This window comes from Orcinus orca, chromosome 5 (genome assembly GCF_937001465.1).
Source record: "Orcinus orca chromosome 5, mOrcOrc1.1, whole genome shotgun sequence".
Taxonomy (NCBI): domain Eukaryota; kingdom Metazoa; phylum Chordata; class Mammalia; order Artiodactyla; family Delphinidae; genus Orcinus; species Orcinus orca.
In genome coordinates this window covers 8806924-8830143 of record NC_064563.1, presented here as the reverse complement: position 1 = coordinate 8830143, position 23220 = coordinate 8806924, and the positions used below count along the sequence as shown (strand labels likewise).

At 40.5% G+C, this 23220-nt stretch overlaps 1 protein-coding gene across 1 annotated transcript in view; it reads right to left on the bottom strand.

The window, feature by feature from the left end:
* EFHB (EF-hand domain family member B) overlaps nt 1-23220 on the bottom strand; it is a 49105-nt gene that overhangs the window by 5401 nt on the left and 20484 nt on the right. The window contains 6 exon segments of the mRNA XM_004271918.4: nt 160-372; nt 3329-3536; nt 10211-10365; nt 14328-14395; nt 14982-15065; nt 20957-21086. Coding sequence (XP_004271966.3) covers nt 160-372; nt 3329-3536; nt 10211-10365; nt 14328-14395; nt 14982-15065; nt 20957-21086 — 858 coding nt within the window.

The window sequence follows — 23220 nt, the reverse complement described above, 5'->3', positions numbered from 1 at the left end:
CCTGGATGCTTAAAATACAGAACTGAATGAAAGGTCCTGGGCTTTGAGAAAGTTAGTGTCTAATAGAGGCTGGGGGACAATGCAAGGACAGACAAAGGACACTCCCCTTCTGCGTTTGTTGATCCTTTTAACACTCAGCAAATAATGTGACATACTCACAAGTAGAAGGAACAGCGCCTACAACTGCACTGATCTCCGAAGAAGTGGTCTTGTAGTGATTAGAAACTTGATCGCTTGGCCTCAGAATTGTCCGCAGAGTCTTTTCTGAGCTCCCTGGCTCTTTCAAGACAATATCTTCAGGCTTTATCAGGAGAGCTGGTTCAGATTCTTCTACATTACCCTCAGCAGGGTTTGCACAATCTGGTTTTCCACCTTCAAGCAAAGACGGAAAGGGGGGAAAAAAGGTACAGGACAAAGTTACTACCTGGTGCTCACCCTGTAACAAGATGAGTTTTCCCATTTAGTCTCTTCTTGCTGGTGGAAACAGAGGCTGAGCTGGTGTAGACCCTCCACTGACACCAGTAGCCACTGTGGAAGCACAAGTTCAGTCCAAGGTCATACACCAGGAAATCTGAACAAGGTCTAATGTTTCTGCTCACCACTGCACTCATTTTATGCTAAATAAAGCTTTTAAATCTGAAACACCAAATGAAAACGGAGAACTTTTTTTTTCTTTCCTCTTTTTTAAAATTAGAGCCTATTTTCATATTTGACTTGAACTACAGGATTACCAGAGTTGTTCCTAAGACTGTGCCCTGGGGAGGGACAGGAGAAGAAATATTTGGAGCTGTAAATTCCACACATACCTGATCGCGGTAGGGAGGGAGCCCCCATGCACTGTGACATTTGGAGAGGCGACGAGAGTTCGCTGTGAGCGCAGGAACCGATTCTATAAATAACTCCCTTCCAATCAGTGTATAAGAGAAAACCCTGTAAGATTCTGTTCTCTTTTGCAGATTTGCTTTGCTGAGTCAGTTCTGAAGTTGAGGAGGAAATTCCTGACACAGCTTCTTCATGGAGCTGCTAAGTACACAGATAGCACTAGGCGGCGCTGTGGTCTCTCGAGCGCTGGAGGAACTCAAGGTGCTGGGGAAGGCCCAGCACCGGTTACACCGGCGAAGAGTGCCCCAGTGCCCGATCGGGGTGGCAAACCAGAAAAGACAGACCCATCTAAAGTCTGCACCCCCCGACTCAGCCCCTGCCAATCGCTGCAGTGAAAGCGTCGGGCCCAGTGTTCCAGACCCTCTGGACCCAGTCCCTGCACCCCCGAGTGGGTGGGCGCAAAAGGCAGAAATCTGGACCAAGTACGAAAAATAGTTTCTCAGAAAACTGCTCGAAAACCCCTGCCTTAAATGAAGCACCCCCTTTTCTCCAGCCGTCAACAGTAAGATGGAACTTGATATAAGAAAATTCCTGGCAATACATTCCCGAGTCCCTTCTGACTGACCCACCAGCCACTGTCTTAGAAGAAGAGGAAAACCTCAAGAACTCCGTTGAAAATGGCGCTCAAGTCAGGACCCCCCAACCAGGAACAATTAGAAGAACCACCTGGTTTGAAAGCAGGCTTTTGTTTCCCCCACTGCTTCATGAGTTGTTCCAAGAAGGAAAATACTCTGTCACCCTCTATTTATTTCTGAGAGAACTAGGGTAGAGTTGTTTTCTATAAAAAGCTTCATTAGGTAGAGAAGATCCTCCTGCTTTCCTAGTGGACAGCAGAGAAAAGCCATCCCAGAAACTGGTAAGGGCTCCCGTGGTCAAAAAAGCCCCAAATGTGGTACTGGCTTTGCAGGAATAAAAGTGAAAACAGGAGTATCTTCACGTTTTAGAGGAGAGATATTCCAAGAGGAGATAAGCATGTAGACAATCTTTCAAAAGTTAATCGTCTGTAAGAATCAAGACTTGAAAATTAAAGCAAATGAGGTATCATTATATAACAACTAAATCACAAGAATGTTTGAAATAACACTCAATGGTAGCAAGATTGGAGTAAAACCTTCTCACCAACGTGACTGATAAAATTGCAAATTGGTACAATCATTTAAAAAAGCAAAATGAAAGAGAGAGTTACTTCTGGGACAAAAATAACATTCATAAGAAATGAGATCGAAACAGAAAGCTTTCTGAGAGATGATAATCATTATAGCATCACCCATATTACTTTAAAAATATCTGGAAATAACCTAAGTTTTAAAAAGTGAGGAAATGGCTTAGTAATTCATAATACCTCAGCTTAAGGGAACTGAAAATGAAGTTTACAGAAACCATAAAAGTATCTCTTCATTCCATAGAAATTTGAGAGCTAAGGTTTTTTTTTTTTAGCCAAATAAAAATGGTACAGTCACCGTGATTTTAGCTATTTTAAAATATTTCCATACATGGACTTCCCTGGTGGCACAGTGGTTAAGAATACGCCTGCCAATGCAGGGGACACAGGTTCGAGCCCTGGTCTGGGAAGATTCCACATGCCGCAGAGCAACTAAGCCCGTGCGCCACAACTACTGAGCCTGCGCTCTAGAGCCCGTGAGCCACAACTACTGAGCCTGCGTGCCACAACTACTGAAGCCTGTGCGCCTAGAGTCTGTGCTCCACAACAAGAGAAGCCACCGCAATAAGAAGCCTGTGCACCGCTATGAAGAGTAGCCCTTGCTCACTGCAACTAGAGAAAGCCCACATGCAGCAACAAAGACCCAACACAGCCAAAAATAAAATTAATTAATTAATTTTAAAAACAAAGAACAAGCTTATAAAAAAAATTTCCATATGCACACACACATATGTATATATGTATATCTATATATGGTTAGTGATGCAGGAAGATAATGTGTAAACATAAAGATATTTGAATAAAAGTAAAGATTATGTTTTTCCTTTTCTTAAAAACTTTAACAGATCAAATTCTATTTTACAATTGACTTTTCCTGGGGGAGGGGAGCTAATTTCTCTGAGAAAATGGTTTTCAAACAGCTTTCTGAGGAACTCTCTTTCATATTTTGGGCTTCTGTGTAAATTGTTTTGCTCGTAACTGTTTTCTTTTGAATGAGTAATACACGGTTCCAAACTTAAAAGATACAAAAACATAGATTGAAAAGTGAGTCTCGCTGCCGCTTTGACCCTCAGCAACCAGTGTCCCCTCCCCGGAAATAATAAATGTTATCAAATTCTTTCCTAACCTTCCACAGATATTCTATGCATAAAAATAAAAACAAATATATGTATATGTGCATATCTTTAAATATATAATATTAAAGTTGACAAGAGTCAAACTCCTAAGAAAAAGAAAATACTAAAGTCCATTTAAGAATTTAGCAAGCCTTCAGAAATTAAATACCTTTAATAATGACCCTCTCTTCATACTCCTTAAGGGGGGTTTTATCTTTCCAGTTAAGAAAATTTGCAAATTCAAGGTAGTTAATCAGCCCGTCGTTATCCACATCACAGTATTCAAACAGCTGGTCCAGGAGCTTCTCATCTATGTGCACACTGGCCTGGTCACACGCTTCCCGAAGCTCAGCTTTATCTATGGCCCCATCTCCCTTCTGTTAGACACGAAGCAAAAAAAGATGACGTGAGCATTGTCTTCACGAGCAGAGTGGGCAACATCTGTTATTTCCTTTAAGAAAAAAAGGAAGAGCTCTATCACATAAATTCAAAGAATCGGTCCTATTTTTCACATAAGGAGAGTCAGATACTAAGCGAGATTGGTTCCCATCGTGTCCATCTGATATGTGCCCGGTAATTTCAACCCTGGTTGGAGTGGAGTGTGGCTCACAGCCTTTGTTCATTTTAATATCTTTCTCATTATTTTATTTTTATTTTATTTATTTATTTTTTTTTTGCGGTATGCGGGCCTCTCGCTGTTGTGGCCTCTCCCGTTGCGGAGCACAGGCTCCGGACGCACAGGCTCAGCGGCCATGGCTCACAGGCCCAGCCGCTCCGCGACATGTGGGATCCTCCGGGACCGGGGCATAAAGCCATGTCCCCTGCATCGGCAGGCGGACTCTCAACCACTACGCCACCAGGGAAGCCCAATATCTTTCTCATTAAATCATGTTGTTTACACTCGGGTTGAGAAGGCCTAAGCATGATTCATGCTTGACATTTCATTTGACCAATGTTGTGTACTTTTGACAGCTTTCTGCAATTTTCAATGCTTTCAAAGTTGGTGTTCCAACTAGGCAGTCAGGGACTTCCCTGGTGGTCCAGTGGTTAGGACTCCACACTTTCACTCACGAGGGCCTGGGTTCAGTCCCTGGTCAGGGAACTAAGATCCCACATGCCGCGCGGTGTGGGAAAAAATTAAAAAGTCAACTGGGCAGTGATTGTCCTACACTCCATTGCCTGGTGAAAAGAAGAAATTAGGGAAGTGGCTGCAGGCCAAGCACAGAGAGTGGATTCAAAGGCAGCTGCCCCTGGATATTAACGCTCCCCGTGGACAACAGGATTCACTCAGATTCATCCTGGAAGCGGGAGGAGGGGAAGTTTCCACCCCTTTCAGACAACAGTTAAAGACAGAAGCACCTACGCTGAGCGTGAAAGGAGGGAAATTTAGAAAGACTCTGGGCAGAACCCGGCTGATTCACTTGCAGGGTGACGGGCCGGAGCACATGCTTGTTAAGGAAGAATGGCCAGAGCTGGACGTCTTACCACTCAGCCCTACTGCAGCCCGTCAAGCCAAACTTAGATCCATCCGAGAAGACAGGGAAAGGTCCCAGTGTTTTCAAAGTGGGTGCCAGCTGCTATAAGGGAGCTTTGGCCCTCTCAGAGAGATTTCCCCGAGATAGTTAAACTCCCAAGGGAAAACATAAATGACTCAACAACAATCAGCTCCTAGGCCCAGGGTTGGATTCACAACGTTGGTGAAGGCAATCCCCTTGAGAACAAGAAACTGACCCAGTGAATTCTCGATAAATTCCTGCAGCCAGACCCATAGGCCTGGAGAATGTTCCTAACCCTCATGTTGAAAAAGAATGAGAATTTAAAATATATTATATGGGGCTTCCCTGGTGGTGCAGTGGTTGGGAGTCCGCCTGCCGATGCAGGGGACACGGGTTCGTGCCCCGGTCTGGGAAGATCCCACATGCCGCGGAGCGGCTGGGCCCGTGAGCCATGGCCCCTGAGCCTGCGCGTCCGGAGCCTGTGCTCCGCAACGGGAGAGGCCACAACAGTGAGAGGCCCACATACCGCAAAAAAAAAAAAAAAAAAAAAGTAGACTGCTTTATGAAAGTCTCTGCTGCCAGCCCAAGTCAACCTAAACTACGAGCCCCACACCCCTAACTGAAAAGCAAAGGTGGGGTGGTGGACTGTTGAATCGAGGGTCCCCAAATCTGAAAAAGATGGTGGCGATAATGAAAGAAAATGCTTCTTATTCACTGGGTACAGAGCCACTCCTGCCTCTGCAGCCTTGACGTTTCCCTCCCCCCATACCCCAACCTCAACTGTTCTAAGGAGGACTAGGTATGGGACAAGATCTCCTTGTCCCCAAGGGGGATCACAGGCCACAAGTATCTGTCCCAGTATGTTGTGGAACTTCAGGGGGGTGGAGACTGAAACCACTACGGCTTCATTGGCTATGGGTGCCAAAGTCGTCACCCTACTGAGTGTGCAGCAAGAAGAGACGTCAGGAATCAGCTGGTGGCGTTTGGGCAGGGTTTGTTCAAAGTGGAGAAGGAAAGTTAACAATATATTATTTCTGTGGCTTCCACTGCTGGATGTGTCAATTGATATTGATGCTTTCCATCCCTGTCTTATGAATGTTCAGGCACTTATGATCAAGAGAAGCCACGTGGAGAGAATGCTAGTACCTTTGGGGCCCCTCAACGCTCATGACCCCTTTGAGCTGCAAGTCTCTATGAATAATGATTTCACCACGTAGAGCCACTGGGCCTGGTTCACTAACCTGAAACCCAGTGGTCTTCACTGGTCTGCTGTGGCTTTCAACCTCAGTAAGAGCTAAGGACTGAAAAAGGGCATAGTCACTCTACTCAGTGGGCAGAACTCAAGGTTATTCTCACAGCTCCGGCCAATACTGCCATTGATGAATCTGTTATATTTTTACTGACTCTTGGACTGTTGCCAATGGCCTGCGTGCTTGGTTGCCACTTGGAAAACTACAGACTGGGGACTTCCCTTCCCTGGTAGTCCAGTGGTTAGGACTCCATACTGCCAATGCAGGGGGCATGGGTTCAATCCCTGGTTGGGGAACTAAGACCCCACATGCCGCCCGGCATGGCCAAAAATATAGAAAATTAAAAATTTTTAAATTTAAAAAAATTTTTAGAAAGACCACTACAGATTGGAAGATTAAAGACACCTCTTTTTATTACCTTTTTTGTTTTTTTTTTTTGCCGTATGCGGGCCTCTCACTGTTGTGGCCTCTCCCGCTGAGGAGTACAGGCTCCAGACGCGCAGGCTCAGCAGCCATGGCTCATGGGCCCAGCCTCTCCGCGGCATGTGGGATCTTCCTGGACCGGGGCACGAACCCTTGTCCCCTGCATCGGCAGGCGGACTCTCAACCACTGCGCCACCAGGGAAGCCCCAAGACACCTCTTTTTGAGACAGAAAACTATGGATCAACAGAGGAATGGATAAAGAAGATGTGGTACATATATACAATGGAATAAAAACGAACAAAATAATGCCATTTGCAGCAACATGGATGGACCTAGAGATTGTCATACTGAGTGACATAAATCAGACACAGAAAGACAAATATCATATGATATCGCTTATATGTGGATCTAAAAAAGAAGGGGGTACAAATGAACTTATTTACAAAACGGAAATAGCATCACGAATGTAGAAAACAAACTTATGGTTACTAGGGAATGGGGGGGAAGGATAAATTGGGAGATTGGGATTGACATATACACAGTACTATATATAAAATAGATAACTAATAAGAACCTGCTGTATAGCACAGGGAACTCTACGCAATACTCTGTAATGACCTACATGGGGAAAGAATCTAAAACAAAAAGTGTGGATAGATGTATATGTATAACTGACTCACTTTGCTGTACACCTGAAACTAACATATTATAAATCAACTGTACTCCAATAAAAAAAAGAAAAAAGAAAACTATGGAAACAAATCACGGCTGCTGAGTGAACCATCCAGGTAATTCACATAGATGCCCAGGATAAGGGTCCATCCTCCGATGTGGATGACAGGAATCAAGCTTTGGATTGAGCCTGCACCACCCAGGTTGCACCATCGCTGCCTGGATCCATCCTTGTAGCAGATACGACAATACACGCACCATTAGACAAAGTGCCAAAAAGGCAGTCGACGTTTCTGAGGCAGAGGCTACCACCACATGCCTAACTTGTGACTCCTGCCACAAGCTGACCCATTTGTCTCATGGTGAGGGAGGACACATCACACACAAGGCATTGCCCCATGCTCCTGGCATACTGACTACACGAACCTTTGTCCCCACTCAGAGCTATTGATTGTGCATCTCTCTGTTGACACGTTTTCAAGTTATAGAATCGCTATTTCAGGCCAATGAGCCAGCTCCAGACACAAAAGTGTGGCCCGTGCAAGTCATCTGAGTCACGTGCTTTGCTTTCTGGACCACTTTCGGTCTGACAGTGGTGTGACTTATAGCACAAAGGCTACTCAACAATGAGCTATTAGTCAAGGTATTCACTGAACCTTTTCTACCCCCAACCATCCACAGCAGTCTGGTATTACTGAGCTTTGGAACAGCCTTGCTCACACGTCTTAGTAAACCAGTTTTGTCAATGAATGCAACTGTCCCCCAAAAGGAATCATCCCATCTCAGCTACTTCCTGGATAATAGGCAGAATAAAAGGAGTTGGAATTATATATACCTATTTTGAAAATTTGAGACTCTGCTGTGACCATTCTTGGACATGATGAGTCTTTATTTCCCCCACCCTTTAGATTTTAAGTTCCCTGAGTTAAAAGCCTGCACATTATCTGGGATAATGTTTGATGTGCTGTGAGTGTTCAGCAAATAACAGAATTAATCCTCTAAGCCAAGAAGAGTCATTTAGGAAATCACAGTTTATTTGTTCTGTTTTGTTTTGCTTTTCAATTAAATTAAATCTGGGCATTCAACAGTATAAGATTCTAATCATCAAAAACAATCCTACAGCTGTACTAGGAAGACCCACATCTTATTACCCACTCAGGAAAAAAAAGCTCCTCAAGGGCACTGAGCACTACATTGTACATATTAAAAGTTAACTATTTACGGGCTTCCCTGGTGGCGCAGTGGTTGAGAGTCTGCCTGCCGATGCAGGGGACACGGGTCTGTGCCCCGGTCCGGGAAGATCCCACATGCCGCGGAGCGGCTGGGCCCGTGAGCCAGGGCCGCTGAGCCTGCGCGTCCGGAGCCTGTGCTCCGCAACGGGAGAGGCCACAATGGTGAGAAGCCCGCATACCGCAAAAAAAATAAATAAATAAATTATATATATATATATATATATATATATATATATAAAACTTGTTTTTGCTTAAGTAATTTAATTCTGAAGAATAATTTTTAAATTACCTGTAAATAGCAATCGGTCTCTACTAAAAACCAGAGAAACAGTTGAATACTTACATTTTCTTTAAACACAACTTTGTGAGAAATGTCGTTGATGACTGATTGGTGTTTGTCCCGACATAATTAGTACAAACTTAACTGAGGTATTTAACCCACTTTTTATTCACCAGTACATCACAGGTACACAGGCCCCTAATCTAAAATCAGATAAAACTCATGGGCTTAAAATGAATTAGCCAATGAGTGATCAAGATTTTTTCATAAGATAAAAATTGTGAGGTGTCACTTTTCTGAAACTGTACTCAACATTGGAATGGAGATAAGAATATTATCTTTTTTTCCTTTTGAGATGAACTAAAATTATTCTGCTCTTTCTTTTCTTCTCCTATCAAGATTATGATGCACTACATCATCACAGGTTTATTTATGAGCTTTTATTTGTTTATGTTAGACTCATTCTAAAACAGTTTGAGGCTGCCTAGAAAAAGAAGTACAATGAGAGCCAAAAAAAGTGAGGAAATCAGGGCAAAGAGAAAATAAAGTTTTCTCTTTATTAAAAGACTAAAATAAGATGAAACCTGAAATAAAAAGAGTGCACAAAATGTATGCTATAAGATCACCTTCACAAACTAGATGTGTTTCTCTGTATTGGCTCTGAGCTTCCTGGCAGCCAAGTCAAAAAGGTATGCACTATTGGTCCAAAGTCATGCTGTACGTGACACAAAAACAAACCAGATACCTAGACAAAGCACAGTTATGTGTTTTAGAAAGACTGGGTTTCCTTATAAAGAGGATGCGTGTGACAAAAATAAATGACAGCCGCGTGGGTGTACTAATAAAAAATGTGCCACGTTTCACAAACTGTTTGTGTAGTAGCGTTCCTTAGTGCAAGCCTAAGGCGCTGTGCAGCTTGGTAAATCCTGTAATGGCCTAAAATGATGTCCGGTAATTATGCAGCCCTGGGTTGATCTGACTTGATCAAAGAATAAAATTTAGAGGGGCTTGAAAATTGAGTGATCTTACTCTCAAAACTGAAACCACACCTGGTGCCCAGGGGAGAGCGTTCTAAGCTTGACTTGGACCAGACTGACAGTACCATGTGTACACATTCAGAGTGAGGCAGAGACTGTCCATCCCCCAGGCTCCCAGCACACGCTAGTTTAATGATCTGCAACAGTGGTTCTCAAACCTCAGCCTGCATCAGAATCACTGAAAAGCTTGTTAAAACACAATTACTAGACGCCAACCCCAAGTTCCTAATTCAGGAGGTCTGGGGTGGGCCTTAGGACGTGCCTCTCTAGCATGTTCCCAAGTGATACTGACGATGGTGAAAGAACCACATTTTGACAACGCAGGTCTACTCCAGCAAACATTGTCTGTCAAGGGCTAAAAAGTAGATATCATAGGTTTTGCAAGCCATTCAGTCTCTCTGCATGTGTAATTGCAAAAGCAGCCGTGGACAATACTTAAAACAAATGGGCATGCATATGATCCAGCAGTCCCACTCCTGAGCATATATCCAAAGAAAACTCTAATTCAAAGAGATACATGCACCCCAATTTTTTTAAATATAGGCATGTAAAACTATTTACAAAAACAGGTGGTGGACCAGACTTGATCCTGATCTACACCAGCCTGCTGGGACCTGTAAGCCCAAGCGTAGACCAAAAAAGCTTCACTTTACTACTGGCCTTGTCATAGTGTCTGAAGGCTGACAGTAAAGTGTCAAAGTTTTGGTAGTTAACTTTCTTTAAGTGATGTCGCACTGCTGCAACCAGGGCTCTCTGTCTGTCCTTGCCTCGGAGATATTCTCCCGGAAGTCTTCTGTGGATGAGATCACCAGCTCCTATTGAAGAGAGGGGGAAAAAAGTCTTTTATCTGAATTTAAAGTCTGTCACAATTATTCCCACACTAACTAAAACAGAGAGAGATCTAGCAACTTCTGTGAATGAAAAAACCTAACTCCAATACTATTATGCATCATGACAGAAAATTCTTTTGTATAAAAAAAAAAGTACAAAGTAATTGATAAAAATGAATACTTCTGCTGTATGCGACTTCTTTGCTCAATGAAAAAAATCTGAAAAAATGAATTTTATGGGGGAATCATGAGCCCACTCAGCTGTCAAATCCTTCCCTAAGACAACAAAGTCCTTGCCTGACACCCTCTTAGAAGACATTTGTCTACAAGGCTGAGGATCTGAAAGCTGGGGCTGATTCCATGTGGGGGTCACTCTGTGTGCCTCAGGGTTGACCAAACATCTGGGAAACCTTGTAAAAACTGGACACAAGTTCCCTACTCCTTCCTAATGTGAGTTCCCAGTCTGCCTTCAGTCTGCACACCAAGTCCCCATTTCTGTCCTGCTTCCCTTACACTATTACCAGCACAGGAGACCTCCATTCACAGTCCATTAAGTGAGTCCTGACCCACAACCCCGAGGAATAACCCCTCCAATCCACCTGCTGCCACTGCCACCCCCAGCCCTTGCTTCCACTTTTCTTTCATGACTTAAAGGAACTTTCCTGAATTATGACACAAAGAAAGTACAAATACACTACCTCTAAACCCCATTGCTTGGTTGTTAATGGTGACACAAATCAGACCAGAGTTGACCATGTTGCTTCAGATGTGACGGCTTGGTGGATGTCACCAGAAGAAACCTTCTGCCTCAGTTGTTTTTCCCCTGGCCTATACCCCTCCCTTCCTGCTTTCTTGCGACAGGGTCATGCTGGCAGTTGGTGGGTGATATCCTGGGTAGGTTAATTTAAATTTCAAGATTGATGGATGCAACTACAGAGGATCATACTAAGTGAAGTATGTCGGAAGGAGAAAGACAAATCCCATACGATATCACTTATATGTGGAATTTAACATATGACACAAATGAACCTATCTATGAAACAGAAACAGAATCACAAACATAGAGAACAGACTGGTGGTTGACAAGGGGGTAAGGGGTTGGGGGAGGGAAGGATTGGGAGTTTGGGGTTAGCAGATGCAAACTATTATACATAGAATGGATAAACAACAAAGTCCTACTATATAGCACAGGGCAGTATATTCAACAGCCTATGATAAACCATAAAGGAGAACAATTTTTTTAATGTATATGTATGTAAAACTTTGCTGTACCGCAGAAATTAACACAACATTGTAAATCAACTATACTTCAATTTTTAAAAATTGAAAAAAAATAAATTGCAACATTGGTTGCAGTTCAAGGCAACTAATATTCACACCTACTTTGTACAAGGCCCTATATTATTAGGCTCTGTCAAGGGTCTTTTTTAATAGGTACTCGTAGCACCTCTAAGTTTATTATAAAATCAGGAGTTAATCCTGCATATTCGGACAAAAGCCTTCTTTCTAAGGGTAGACCCTAAGTATGGGTGAAAAGCCCACAACCAGTGCTGGTTCCAGGAACTGGCCAAGTGCCTCAGAACAAGATCATCTGAAACGGGGTCAGCTATTATCAGACCATCCTAACGTAGGCAAAACCCAAGTAAGGCTCTGCGAGAGGAAATCAAAGTGATTAGGGGTGATTTTTGACACATAAGTGTGGCTTCCTTTCCTCTTCCACATTTCTTCCCCTGATGTCAACCCTCTGGGGGGCTTCTCTGTATAAGGACCTCCCCCCACCCCGGCTCTTCCACAAGATGGCTCTTGGTTGAGTTTTTTTTTATCTTCAGAGGCCTTCACTCTCCATTAACATCCAAAAATAACCATTTGAAAGGTTGTATCTCCAACTCTACCTGGTTTTCCCACCACAACCCTACCAGGTATGACTGCCTAGTGGATGAGAGGTACGCTGATACCCTCTTCTGGCCTGGCCCTGAGAGAATATTTATGAAGCTCATGTCAAATCACTGACAACTACTCAAGAGCCACCTCTGAAGAGCTGAAATCAGGAGTACAAGCTGTGGCCCTAAGAGAGAGACCCATGACCTTGCTACCACGCCAGGGACATCAGAAAAGCCACGCCTGCTCCTCAGTTGCACCCTGCCTGCTACCAATTCTCATGATGCACTACTGCCTATGATTCTCCTCCACATCGCATCTGCCCTGGTGCATTCTGGGAGCCGGATTCTCCTCCACATTGCCTCTGCCCTGGTGCATTCTGGGAGCCAGATTCTCCTCCACATCGCCTCTGTCCTGGTGCATTCTGGGAGCTGGACACAGCCCTTGCACTCTTCCTGGAAGCATCGTAACATAACCAACAACCCCAGGCCTGAGGGATGAGGCATTCTTTGTGCAGTTGCCTTTCTTTCCCTAAGTAAGGGTAAGGGAGCAATCCAGGCCCAGTAAAGAAACCAGTATGTTCTCGGAAGCAGGCAGACCCTGAAGCTTTCCACGGAATAGATGCTGCTAGTTAACCCCAACAGTAGTCACAAAAGGCCACTGGGGTTAATATGTGTCCATCCATGAGCTCCAGGAAAAGTCTAGAGAGGGCTGACAGTCCGCTCACACAGTTACGCCGTACGGTGCCAAGGCCAATACTGACACATTTTTTAAACTATTAATGTCAGTGTCCTTCCTTTTCACTTTATAGCTCTGTCTTATCATTCACCTTTTAAGGGTAATGTAGCTCAACTATTAGGAAATTTGTCAATGTTGCCTAATGTCAACATGATAAACTATGTGTTAGATACATTGATTCATGCTATAGATACCGGGGAAAACAATGTACTGTGCGCTAGACCCCAAGAACCAACAGACAGCAAGATGGGGCGCCAACCAGCATGAACCTGCCCTCACGTAGGCAGCTGAGCATGATTATCTAGTTGTATTTCAGGCTAACTCATGGATTTCCTAAATCATCCCTTACCCACTTCTAGAGGTATGAAGAGCCTCTAAGATGGGCAGGCATCCATTAAACATGTAACAGTGGATCTAGAAACAGAACCAAAATATAATCTCCTAATGTGGTGATTCATGGTGCTCTGAAACACCATGTTGCAGAAGCTCAGTAAATATTTATTTTATTTGTCAGTGAGTGGGCTTTAACACATTTTTAGTAGCAGTTCTTAAAGTTTAGTGTACATGAGAATATATGAGCATGGGTCCCCAGGAACGTGCATATTTAATAAATTCTCTGGGTGATTTTAATGCAGGTACACTGCAGACTGTATTTTGAAAACCAGTAAAATACAGCCCAATCCTGATAAGTTTTGGCAGAGTTTTCCCTTTGGAAGTCTGCTGTTTAGATCCCTTAGCACTAAAGACAAAAATCCTGGGAATTTTCTTCTGCCACTTTATAGGTTGATTAATTGATTGGCTGGTGGGAAGAGTGGTCCTTAAGTATGTGGTTGTAGAGTACAGTGCTTTCTGGAACTTGAATGTCCCTACAGTTCATCTGGGAATGTTGCAGTTTCTGATTCAGTAGGTCTGGGGTGGAGCCTGAGATTCTGCATTTCTAAGAACCTTGCAGGGGCCACCAACACTGCCCATCTGCAACCACATTTTGAGTAACAAGGGCCTAGTACAATATTGGAATTCATTAAAAAGCTGCCTCACTTCACTTTGGCTTGTTTAATACAGGCCTTATTTATTTTCTAAATAAAATTCTGAGCCTTAAATACACTTAAGGAATTCATTACAAGGGCTTTAAACTGTTCCTATTTCAAATATAATATGAAAATTTTGTTTCTTTCTTGTGCTACAAATTGTTCTCTTTAATGTTAATGTAATATTTTAAGCCATTAAAATTCGAAGCTTTGAGAGAAGGAGATGGTGAACTTAACTGCATGATTTGGGGGGTGGGGGGGATTTTGTTGTTTGTTTTTTAAGAAGAAAGTTTGTATATTTACCATAATCATCAGGACGGAGACAAGCCCCAAATGTGTGGTCTGGGGGAACATTCATTGTTTCTGCAATGCTATCAAAGAAAACAAATCTTTTAGTGAAAATTCCCACCACATGGCATCCCTGGAATTTAAAATATGTTTGCCTTTTTTTTTTATCGCCTATATTTTCTCCTATAACCAAACTATGAGAATCAAACAGAAGTTCTCCAACAGATCTTTTTCCTAATCTCCCACTCGCATTAGCAATGGCTGAATGCTTTCACTGGCTTCCAGTGAAAAAGTCCAGACTGAAGAAGAAAAAACAGAACATACTCAAAGCAGAATTATGGAAGTACATACATATACATGGGGGGGCGGGGACAAGGAAGAGAGAGGAAAATATAATGCAATAAGTTAAATTTCTGAGATCTCAGAAATAAAGCTTTACACAAAATTCTTCCACCCTGTTCTCCAAAGGCCCTGTCCATTTTGGAGACTCAGTACTTTCCTGGAACCCCAAGCGCTATAGAGGCTAATAAGAGTTCCCTGATTAACACAAAAGGATGATTCTTATTTAATTGATAGAACCTAATAGAACACAAACCAAAATTTACCACAAGAGTAGTTTGTAAATTTGATCCAAAAACATTTTCAATTCTAAGTTAATCATGAACTTACGGATCTAAAGTTCTTCCAAGTTTATGTTGAAATTTTTCTTTGAAATCATCAACTCTCTTGGATACAACCTTAGCTCCTCTTTTCCTATAAAATTAGAAAATTGTCAGGTATCTGTATTACCTAAAGTATTCTTGGCTACCAAATATACATATGGTGAGGAATACCATAGTATCATTTGGGCCATCACAAAATAAATCCAGTTTCAAAAGAAATTATATGCTAAAAAGAAAGCTTTATGTGTTCATTCTTCTATCATGTATATTCTATTATAAAGATAAGTTTATAATAGAATATAAAATTTTGATTAAAGAATAAGACAAGCAAACAAAATTTTTTTCAGTAAACAAAAAGTTAATATCATTCTTATGAGTGTAACTCCTAAAACTGCTAACGGAAAAGTAAGCATAAAAGAAATAAATAACCAAAGGATATAAACAAATAACTCAAATCTAGTAAGCAAATATATGGAAAAATTATAATACTCTCCAGTAATAAAAGAAATATAAGATAAAAGAACAACAAAGTACCACTTTTAAATAGTACGTAAGTAAATATATATATATATAGAGAGAGAGAGACAAGAGACAGAGAAAGAGAATATCTAACATTGGCAAAAAGTATGGTAAAACACTTGTAGATTGCGAGTGCAAATTGCTATAATCCTTTTGGAAATAATTTGGTAACATGATTCAAAAAGCATAAAAATGTTCATCCTCTTTTATCCACATCTGAAAACCAATCATAAGGAGATAATCCACATAATTAAGTGTGAAAAGAAGTTACATTTATAAAAATGCGTGTAGCCTCACTGTCTACGATGAGGAAAAAAAAAAAGAATCTAAATGTTCAATCCTGGAGGGTGATTATGTCGTATTAACAAGAACACACTTTGTGTGCATTCAAAATGTTGGTTATTTAGAATACACAGCAATATAAAATTATTTTATGTTAAGTTAAGAAAAACCAGGATATAAAATGTTATTGCACTCTGATTAAAGCTATGCAAAAGTCAACACAGGAAGCCACACTAGAAAGAAATAGATTAAAAAGATAATAAAGGTTGAATTAAGGTGACAGGATTATGGGTGATTTTATTTTGCCAATTTTCTGTAACATAATTTCATTACTTCTATCACTGTGATTAAATGACTAAGAATTTCTTTTGAGAACTGCAAAATTACAACACCGCTATTTAATAACATTAAAATTAATAAATTCTCTATTGTTTTGCTAAGACTAAAAACAATGAACATTAAACTCTTAGATTCCATTTGCTTTTAAAACTGTTTCCTGTACTGGAGAAATATGGAGTTGAATAAATTTCTGGAGAAGAGTGACACTCTGGAGAAACAAAAGATGAAATATAAAGTAATTCATCTTTTATTTCTTCATTTACTTCCCATTAGTTCAAAAAGGGAGAAAAAGAACAATATGGGTAAAGTCAGAATAAATCAGAGGCAGTTTAAGGGCTGTAATTTGAACAAATAAAGTTGACAATCTAAAACCAGCTCCAAGGACTTCCCTGGTGGCACAGTGGTTAAGAATCCACCTGCCAATACAGGGGACACAGGTTCGAGCCCTGGTCCAGGAAGATCCCACACGCCGCAGAGCAACTAAGCCCACGCACCACAACTACTGAGCCTGCGCTCTAGAGCTCGACAGCCACAACTACGGAGCCCGGAAGCCCACACTCCTAGAGCCCAAGCTCCACAACAAAGAGAAGCCACTTCAATGAGAAGCCCGCGCACTGCAACAAAGAGTAGCCCCTGCTGGCCGCAGCTAGAGAAAGCCCACATGCAGCAACGAAGACCCAACGTGGCCAAAAATTAAAAAAAAATAAATAAATAAAACCAGCTCCAAGGGGCATGATTAGGAACAAGCCTGGATGGTAAAGGTAAGGATTCTAAGTCATGGAGCCTACGCTTCTCAGCCTAAAAGTGCCTGGGTTATGTTTCTGGGAGAATCGGGAAGTATTTCTGAGCAACCAAGTATGTCAGAGTATCAATAGCTGTAACATCATTACACACCTCAAAGTATTCACTAACCAGCTCAGAGTAAAGTCTCTGCGTGCCAATCAATTTTTTCATTCAGACACATACACCCACCCACACACACACCCCATTTCAACATTCTAACTGATTCTTCAGACCAAAGGTCATAAACAGAATATAGATAGAGATAGTTTTATGGAGGAAATATATTCCTTAAAAGTATATATATCTCTAATAACTCTCAAAAGTTAAGAGTGAAACAAATTTGTGTTAAAATAGTGCATATCAAAATGAGATGTAAACAAAACAGAAAAAGACTCACAGACATAGAAGACAAACAATGGTTACCAAAGGAGAAGGTGGAGGAGGGATAAATTAGGAGTTTGGGGTTAACAGATACACACTACTATATATAAAATAGATAACCAATATATATAACAGGGAATATAGTTCCCTGCGCTATACAGTAGGCCCTGTGCTATACAGTAGTTCTTGTACAGCACAGGGAACTATACTGCATATCTTATAATAACTTAGAATGGAAAAGAATCCGAAAAAGATTAAATTTATATATATATGAATAAATAAATCACTTTGTTGTACACCTGAAACTAACACAACATTGTAAATCAACTATTCTTCAATTTAAAAATAAAGACAAAAAAAGAAGAAAATAGGAACAAAAAAAAGAGATGTAAACGAATATACTTCACTCTAAGTTTATAATAGAAATCACACTGAAGAATGAAGTAGTGAGTCCTTTTTGAAATACAACAAATCAAGGGAATAAAGAATCTATCATTTCAGCAATAATTTTCCAACTAAGTTCGAAATACAGAAAGTGATCAAATAAAACAGTGTTCCATAAATGATGTTTCCTTGTGGGTAGAGACAAGTTGGTGGGAAATGCATCCTGCACATGGCCTGCTTTTATAAATTCAGTGTGGTTTTTTATGACTATCCCTAATCATTGACAAATATGTGCTTGTTAATGACCCAGAAGCTCTACTCTTAGGACCTCCTTAAGGACCACCTTGTGAATATGTTTATTTCATATCTTTAAGAAATGGATAGTAGGTTTAATATTTCTAAGCTTTCAGAAGTGGATAAACCATATTTGTCACCTTCTTTTAAGTGTCAATTTCTATGTTATATTTAATTATAAATATCTAGTGAAATACTTAAATCATTTCTTCATGTTTTCCTTTATGTATATTTTAACAACTTTAATAGCGATAAATTCATGAATATTTGTTTTATAAGCTCTTCTTCTATACCCTAAAGAAAAACTATCTCGTACGGGTTTAGTATAATACTGAAAGAATTTCTTCTGTGTTTGTGTTTTAACATTATTGTTTTCAATAATTCAGGTATCAGAAACTCATATAATAAGGGAGTGGGAGAAGAATGGAAATCAAAATTTCAGGCCTGTGATCACAGAATCCACTGTCTATACCCCTGGTGTAGTGGTTAAAGACAGCCCCTGGCAACACACTGCCAGGGTTTCAACCCTACCCCTAGTATTTCTCAGTTGCATGATCTTGGGCAAATGATTTCACTTCTCTGTAGTTCAGTTTCTTCATCGGTAAAATGGAAAGGCTAAAAATTATAGTACACCTGAAGTATAGTTGAATTACAGTGTTGTTAGTCTGCTGTATAGCAAAGTGACTCAGTTATGCATATATATACATTCTTTCTCATATTCTCTTCCATGATGGTTTATCACAGGATGTTGAATATAGTTCCCTGTGCTGTACAGTAGGACCTTGTTGTTTATCCATTCTGTATATACCAGTTTGCATCTGCTAATCCTAAACTCCCAATCCTACCCTCTCCCACCCTCTCGCCCCCTTGGCAACCACCAGGCTATTCTCTGTGTCCCTGATTTTGTTTCTGTTTCATAGATAGGTTCAGTGAATAAACTTTTCCATACCCCCCTGAAAAAAAATTATAGTACACCTACCTCACAGAGGTGTTGGTAGGATTAAATTAATCATATATAAAGTACTAAGCATTTGGCCTCTATAATTGGGAGCTGTTATTTCAGCGACCAGACAGGCAAATGAGCGAGGCAGGTGGGTGCCTGTGGGAATGTGCAAACTCTGTGTGCACCCTGGGGGCCTATGGAAACTTGGAGGGCCAGTGTATCCTTTAAAGAGGACAGAGGGTGTAAGAAATGGTACAAATGAACTTATATACAAAACAGAAATGACGTCACAGATGTAGAAAACAAACTTATGGTTACCAAGGGGGAATGGGGGGGAGGGATAAATTGGAAGATTGGGATTGACTTATACACACTACTGTATATAAAATAGATAAACAACAAGGACCTACTGTAGAGCACAAGGAACTCTACTCAATACACGGTAATGACCTATATGGGAAAAGAATCTAAAAAAGAGTGGATAGATGTACATGTATGACTGGTTCCCTTTGCTATACAGCAGAAAGTAATGCAACATTGTATTTGTTTTGTTTTGTTTTTTGTTTTTTTTGTTTTTGTTTTTGGCCACACTGTGCGTCATGTGGGATCTCAGTTCCCTGACCAGGGATCGAACCCGCAACCCCTGCAGTGGAAGCTCGGAGTGGATGGCCAGGGAAGTCCCAACACATTGTAAATCAACGATACTCCAATAAAAATTAATTTTTAAAAAGTTATAAACTAAAAAAATAAAGAGGGCAGAGAGCAAAGCAAATCTACGCCCACCATTGACGTATAGAAATGCAAGCCCAGTATATTCGTTTCCTGTGGGTGCTAGACAAATTACCATGAACTTGTGGCTTAAAACAGTAGAGATGTATTCTCTCACAGTTCTAGAGACCACAAGTCTGAGATCAAGGTGACAGCAAGGCTGCATTCCCTCCAAAGGCTCTAGGGGATAATCTGTTCATTGCTTCTTCCAACATCTGGAGGCTGTTGGCACTTTTTTTTTTTTTGGCCTTCCTTAGCTTGCTGTCACATCATTCCAGCCTCCTCCATCTTCACATCACCTTCTCCTCTGAGTGTCTTCTGCTTTTCTGTCTCAACCCTCCCTCTGCCTTTCCCTTATGAGGACACTTGTCATTGGATTTAGGGCCCACCCATCATCCACCCATTCTGGATGATCTCTTCGTCTCAAGATCTTTAACTTAATTGCATTTACAAAGACCCTTTTCCCATATAATATAACCTTCATAGGTTTTGGGAATTAGAACATGGACATCTTTGGGGGCCACCATTCAACCCAGTACCTCAGTATTTTCAATCTTCTGATTTTTTAAACATAGTAGGAAATATAGGCTTTTATTTTGTTTGTTGGCTTAGATAGAAAATATAAGACAGGGAATGAAAAACTAAGGAAACTTATTTTAATTTCTTAGGAAAGTAGTCAAAATGTAGAATGCAGGTATAAAAGGGTCACAGTTTGTGAGAGTTAAGTCAGATGCTCAGGCGCCCAAATAACTATTAAAGAAAGCTGAATGATAAGTGACAGGTCAATTATATGTGACATGATTGTCTTTGTTGAGACTTGAAAGCCCACTATCTTTAAGAAACATAGTAGGGTTGATCCCATAGATTAAAAACATTCATGTATGTCTTCCAATCTGCTGAAAAGACATGAAATTACTTTAGAATCACAAACACACACACAGGGAATTCCATGGCAGTCCAGTGGTTAGGAGTCTGCACTTCCATTGCAGGGGGCCTAGGCTCTATACCTGCTGGAAGAACTAAGATCCTGCAAGCCACGCGGTCAAAAACAAACAAACAAAAAATCAAACAGAAAAAAACCCAACAGCAACAACAAAAAGACAGTATCATGGTTATCTCTGGGGGAACTGGACAGTTTAGAAGACATATCACTGTGTATCTTTTTCTATTATTTTTATGTTTGAACCATGTCACTGCATTACCTCCTCAAAAAATAAACGTAATAAACTGTCAAGTCCATATGCCATATATCTAACACTTGTTCCAAGACACAACATACTTAAACTTACATTTGTAGTTCGTGGAGCCAATGTAAAGTTTTTGCCATGTTTCGTCCATCATTAAAATGTGGTGTTGGGATGCCATACAAGTTAAATCTATGAAAACTTGACGGATTATACTTTCGGTGCTTTGCTTCTCCTAAGAAAAGAAAAGGGAAGACTTCTGACTTAAGCAACACAACTTTGTGCAAGAAGCGCATGATGTTCTCACTGACAATGAAAATGAGAGTGGGAAAAAGAATGGAACTGTCACAGCACAGGAAACTGCACACATTTGGCTACAGATGACAGATGCATTCTCCCATGTGAGCTGGGAGACTGGTGGAACAAGAGTTCCTTGTGTTAATATTTGGAAAGTAAGTAGAAAAATGATGTAGGAGAAAGACATATAACTGATGAAAAATTCAGGGCCCATCAATGTTAAAGAAATCCTTAAGATCAGGGGAGGTACTGCAAGGCTTTGTGACCCCAGCGGTGCTTTAAGCTATGCTAAGATTTGAGAGATTGGTGTTTTATATTTGCTCTCACTGAGATTTGCGTTACAACCTTCACATTTCGTTATAATCACTTATCTCATATTAGAGACATTCAAAGGTTGATAGAGGGCTGAGAACCCAACAGGGAGGTCTTTATTTTTAAGATCTAGTACTGTACCATGATGTGGTATTAGTTTTCTATTTGTAGATAAGAAAGTAAGACTGAAACTAGAGGTCAGCTAAAAGGTTATAAAATGATGGAGAAAAGATATTCAGCCTCACCAGTAACCCAAATAATGTAAGCAAAAACAATAGCGCACAGTCATAATTCGACTCTCAGTTAAGCAAAAATAAAGAAGATTGGCAAAGTTCGCCATTGGGGAAGATGCAGGGAAATGGAAATTCTCATACACTGTGCCTGTGAGGGCAAACTGGGGCAGCTATTCAGGTGGAGAGTTTGGCTCTAAGAGTGAAATTTTCAGATGCTCAGAAATGTAGGAATGTATCCTATGGAAACAAATCACATTCACAAAGATATATAAACAATACATTTTTGTAATCCTGAAAAATACAATATTGATAACTGACCTGAAAAGGCAACCAAGAAATTTCATATGTGGGGGGGGGGGGGGGGGGCGGGGAAGAAAAAGGGAAAAAAAAAAGTGTGTACAGTAGGATGCAAAACACACACATACACTCATATATGAATGAGCAAAGAAAAACATATATGAAAGTATCATCTATGGCAGACTGGGAATTGTGGGAGATTTTCTTTGCATTTCATATACTTCTATACAACCTGCATTTTATAAAAGAAAATATGTATTACTTTAGTAATAATTTAAATTAAGTGTATTTAAAAGAGGTTGTTATTGTTATTGAATGATGTCCTTGACATACTATTTCAAGTAAATGCATATAGCAGGTTCTCCAAAAGCATGGAGATTATTGTCACATTTAACTGAAGATAGCTCCGTGGATGGGGGTTAGAAAGATGTTCGATGTATCAAATGTAGTTATCTCTGGCTAATGGGATTTCAAGGTTACGTTCACTTTTTCTTCATTTTTCCATGATATTTACATTCTCTACAATTATATTTTTATAATAAAAAATAGTGCTTTCATTAAAGGGAAAATGTAAAAAATAAATATTTAAAGGATTGGATTCTATTCCTTTTCAAGAGGCTAGTGAGACTTTTGTAAAAATCAGCAAATGAAAGTAATTTCAGTCATGTGATAGTCCATTAGAGTCTTCTAAATATTAAAAAAAAAAATTGGACTGGGAGTTTGGGACTAGCAGATGCAAACTACCATATATAGAATGGATAAACAACAAGGTCCTAGTGTAGAGCACAGGGAACTATATTCAATATCCTGTAATAAACCATAATGGGAAAGAATGCACATATGTATAACTGAATCACTTTGCTGTACACCAGAAACTAACACAACATTGCAAATCAACTATACTCCAATATAAATAAATAATTTTAAAACTACACTCATTTTCCTCCAAATTGTCCTCCAAATGCTAAATGCATATAAAGGGTGTCTATATACATATTCATGGAAATAGTTCTTTCTTAAAACAATTAAATGGCATTGGATTAGACTGTGCTATCGATGCTAAACTTTTCCAAAAATGAATAAAATATTTTCACAAGAGAGGAATGGAGGGAAGGAGGAATAAAGAAAAGACTAGAAGGAGGAAAAGAAGAAAGGGAGGGGACTTCCCTGGTGGCGCAGTGGTTAAGAATCCGCCTGCCAGTGCAGGAGACACGGGTTCCGGCCCTGGTC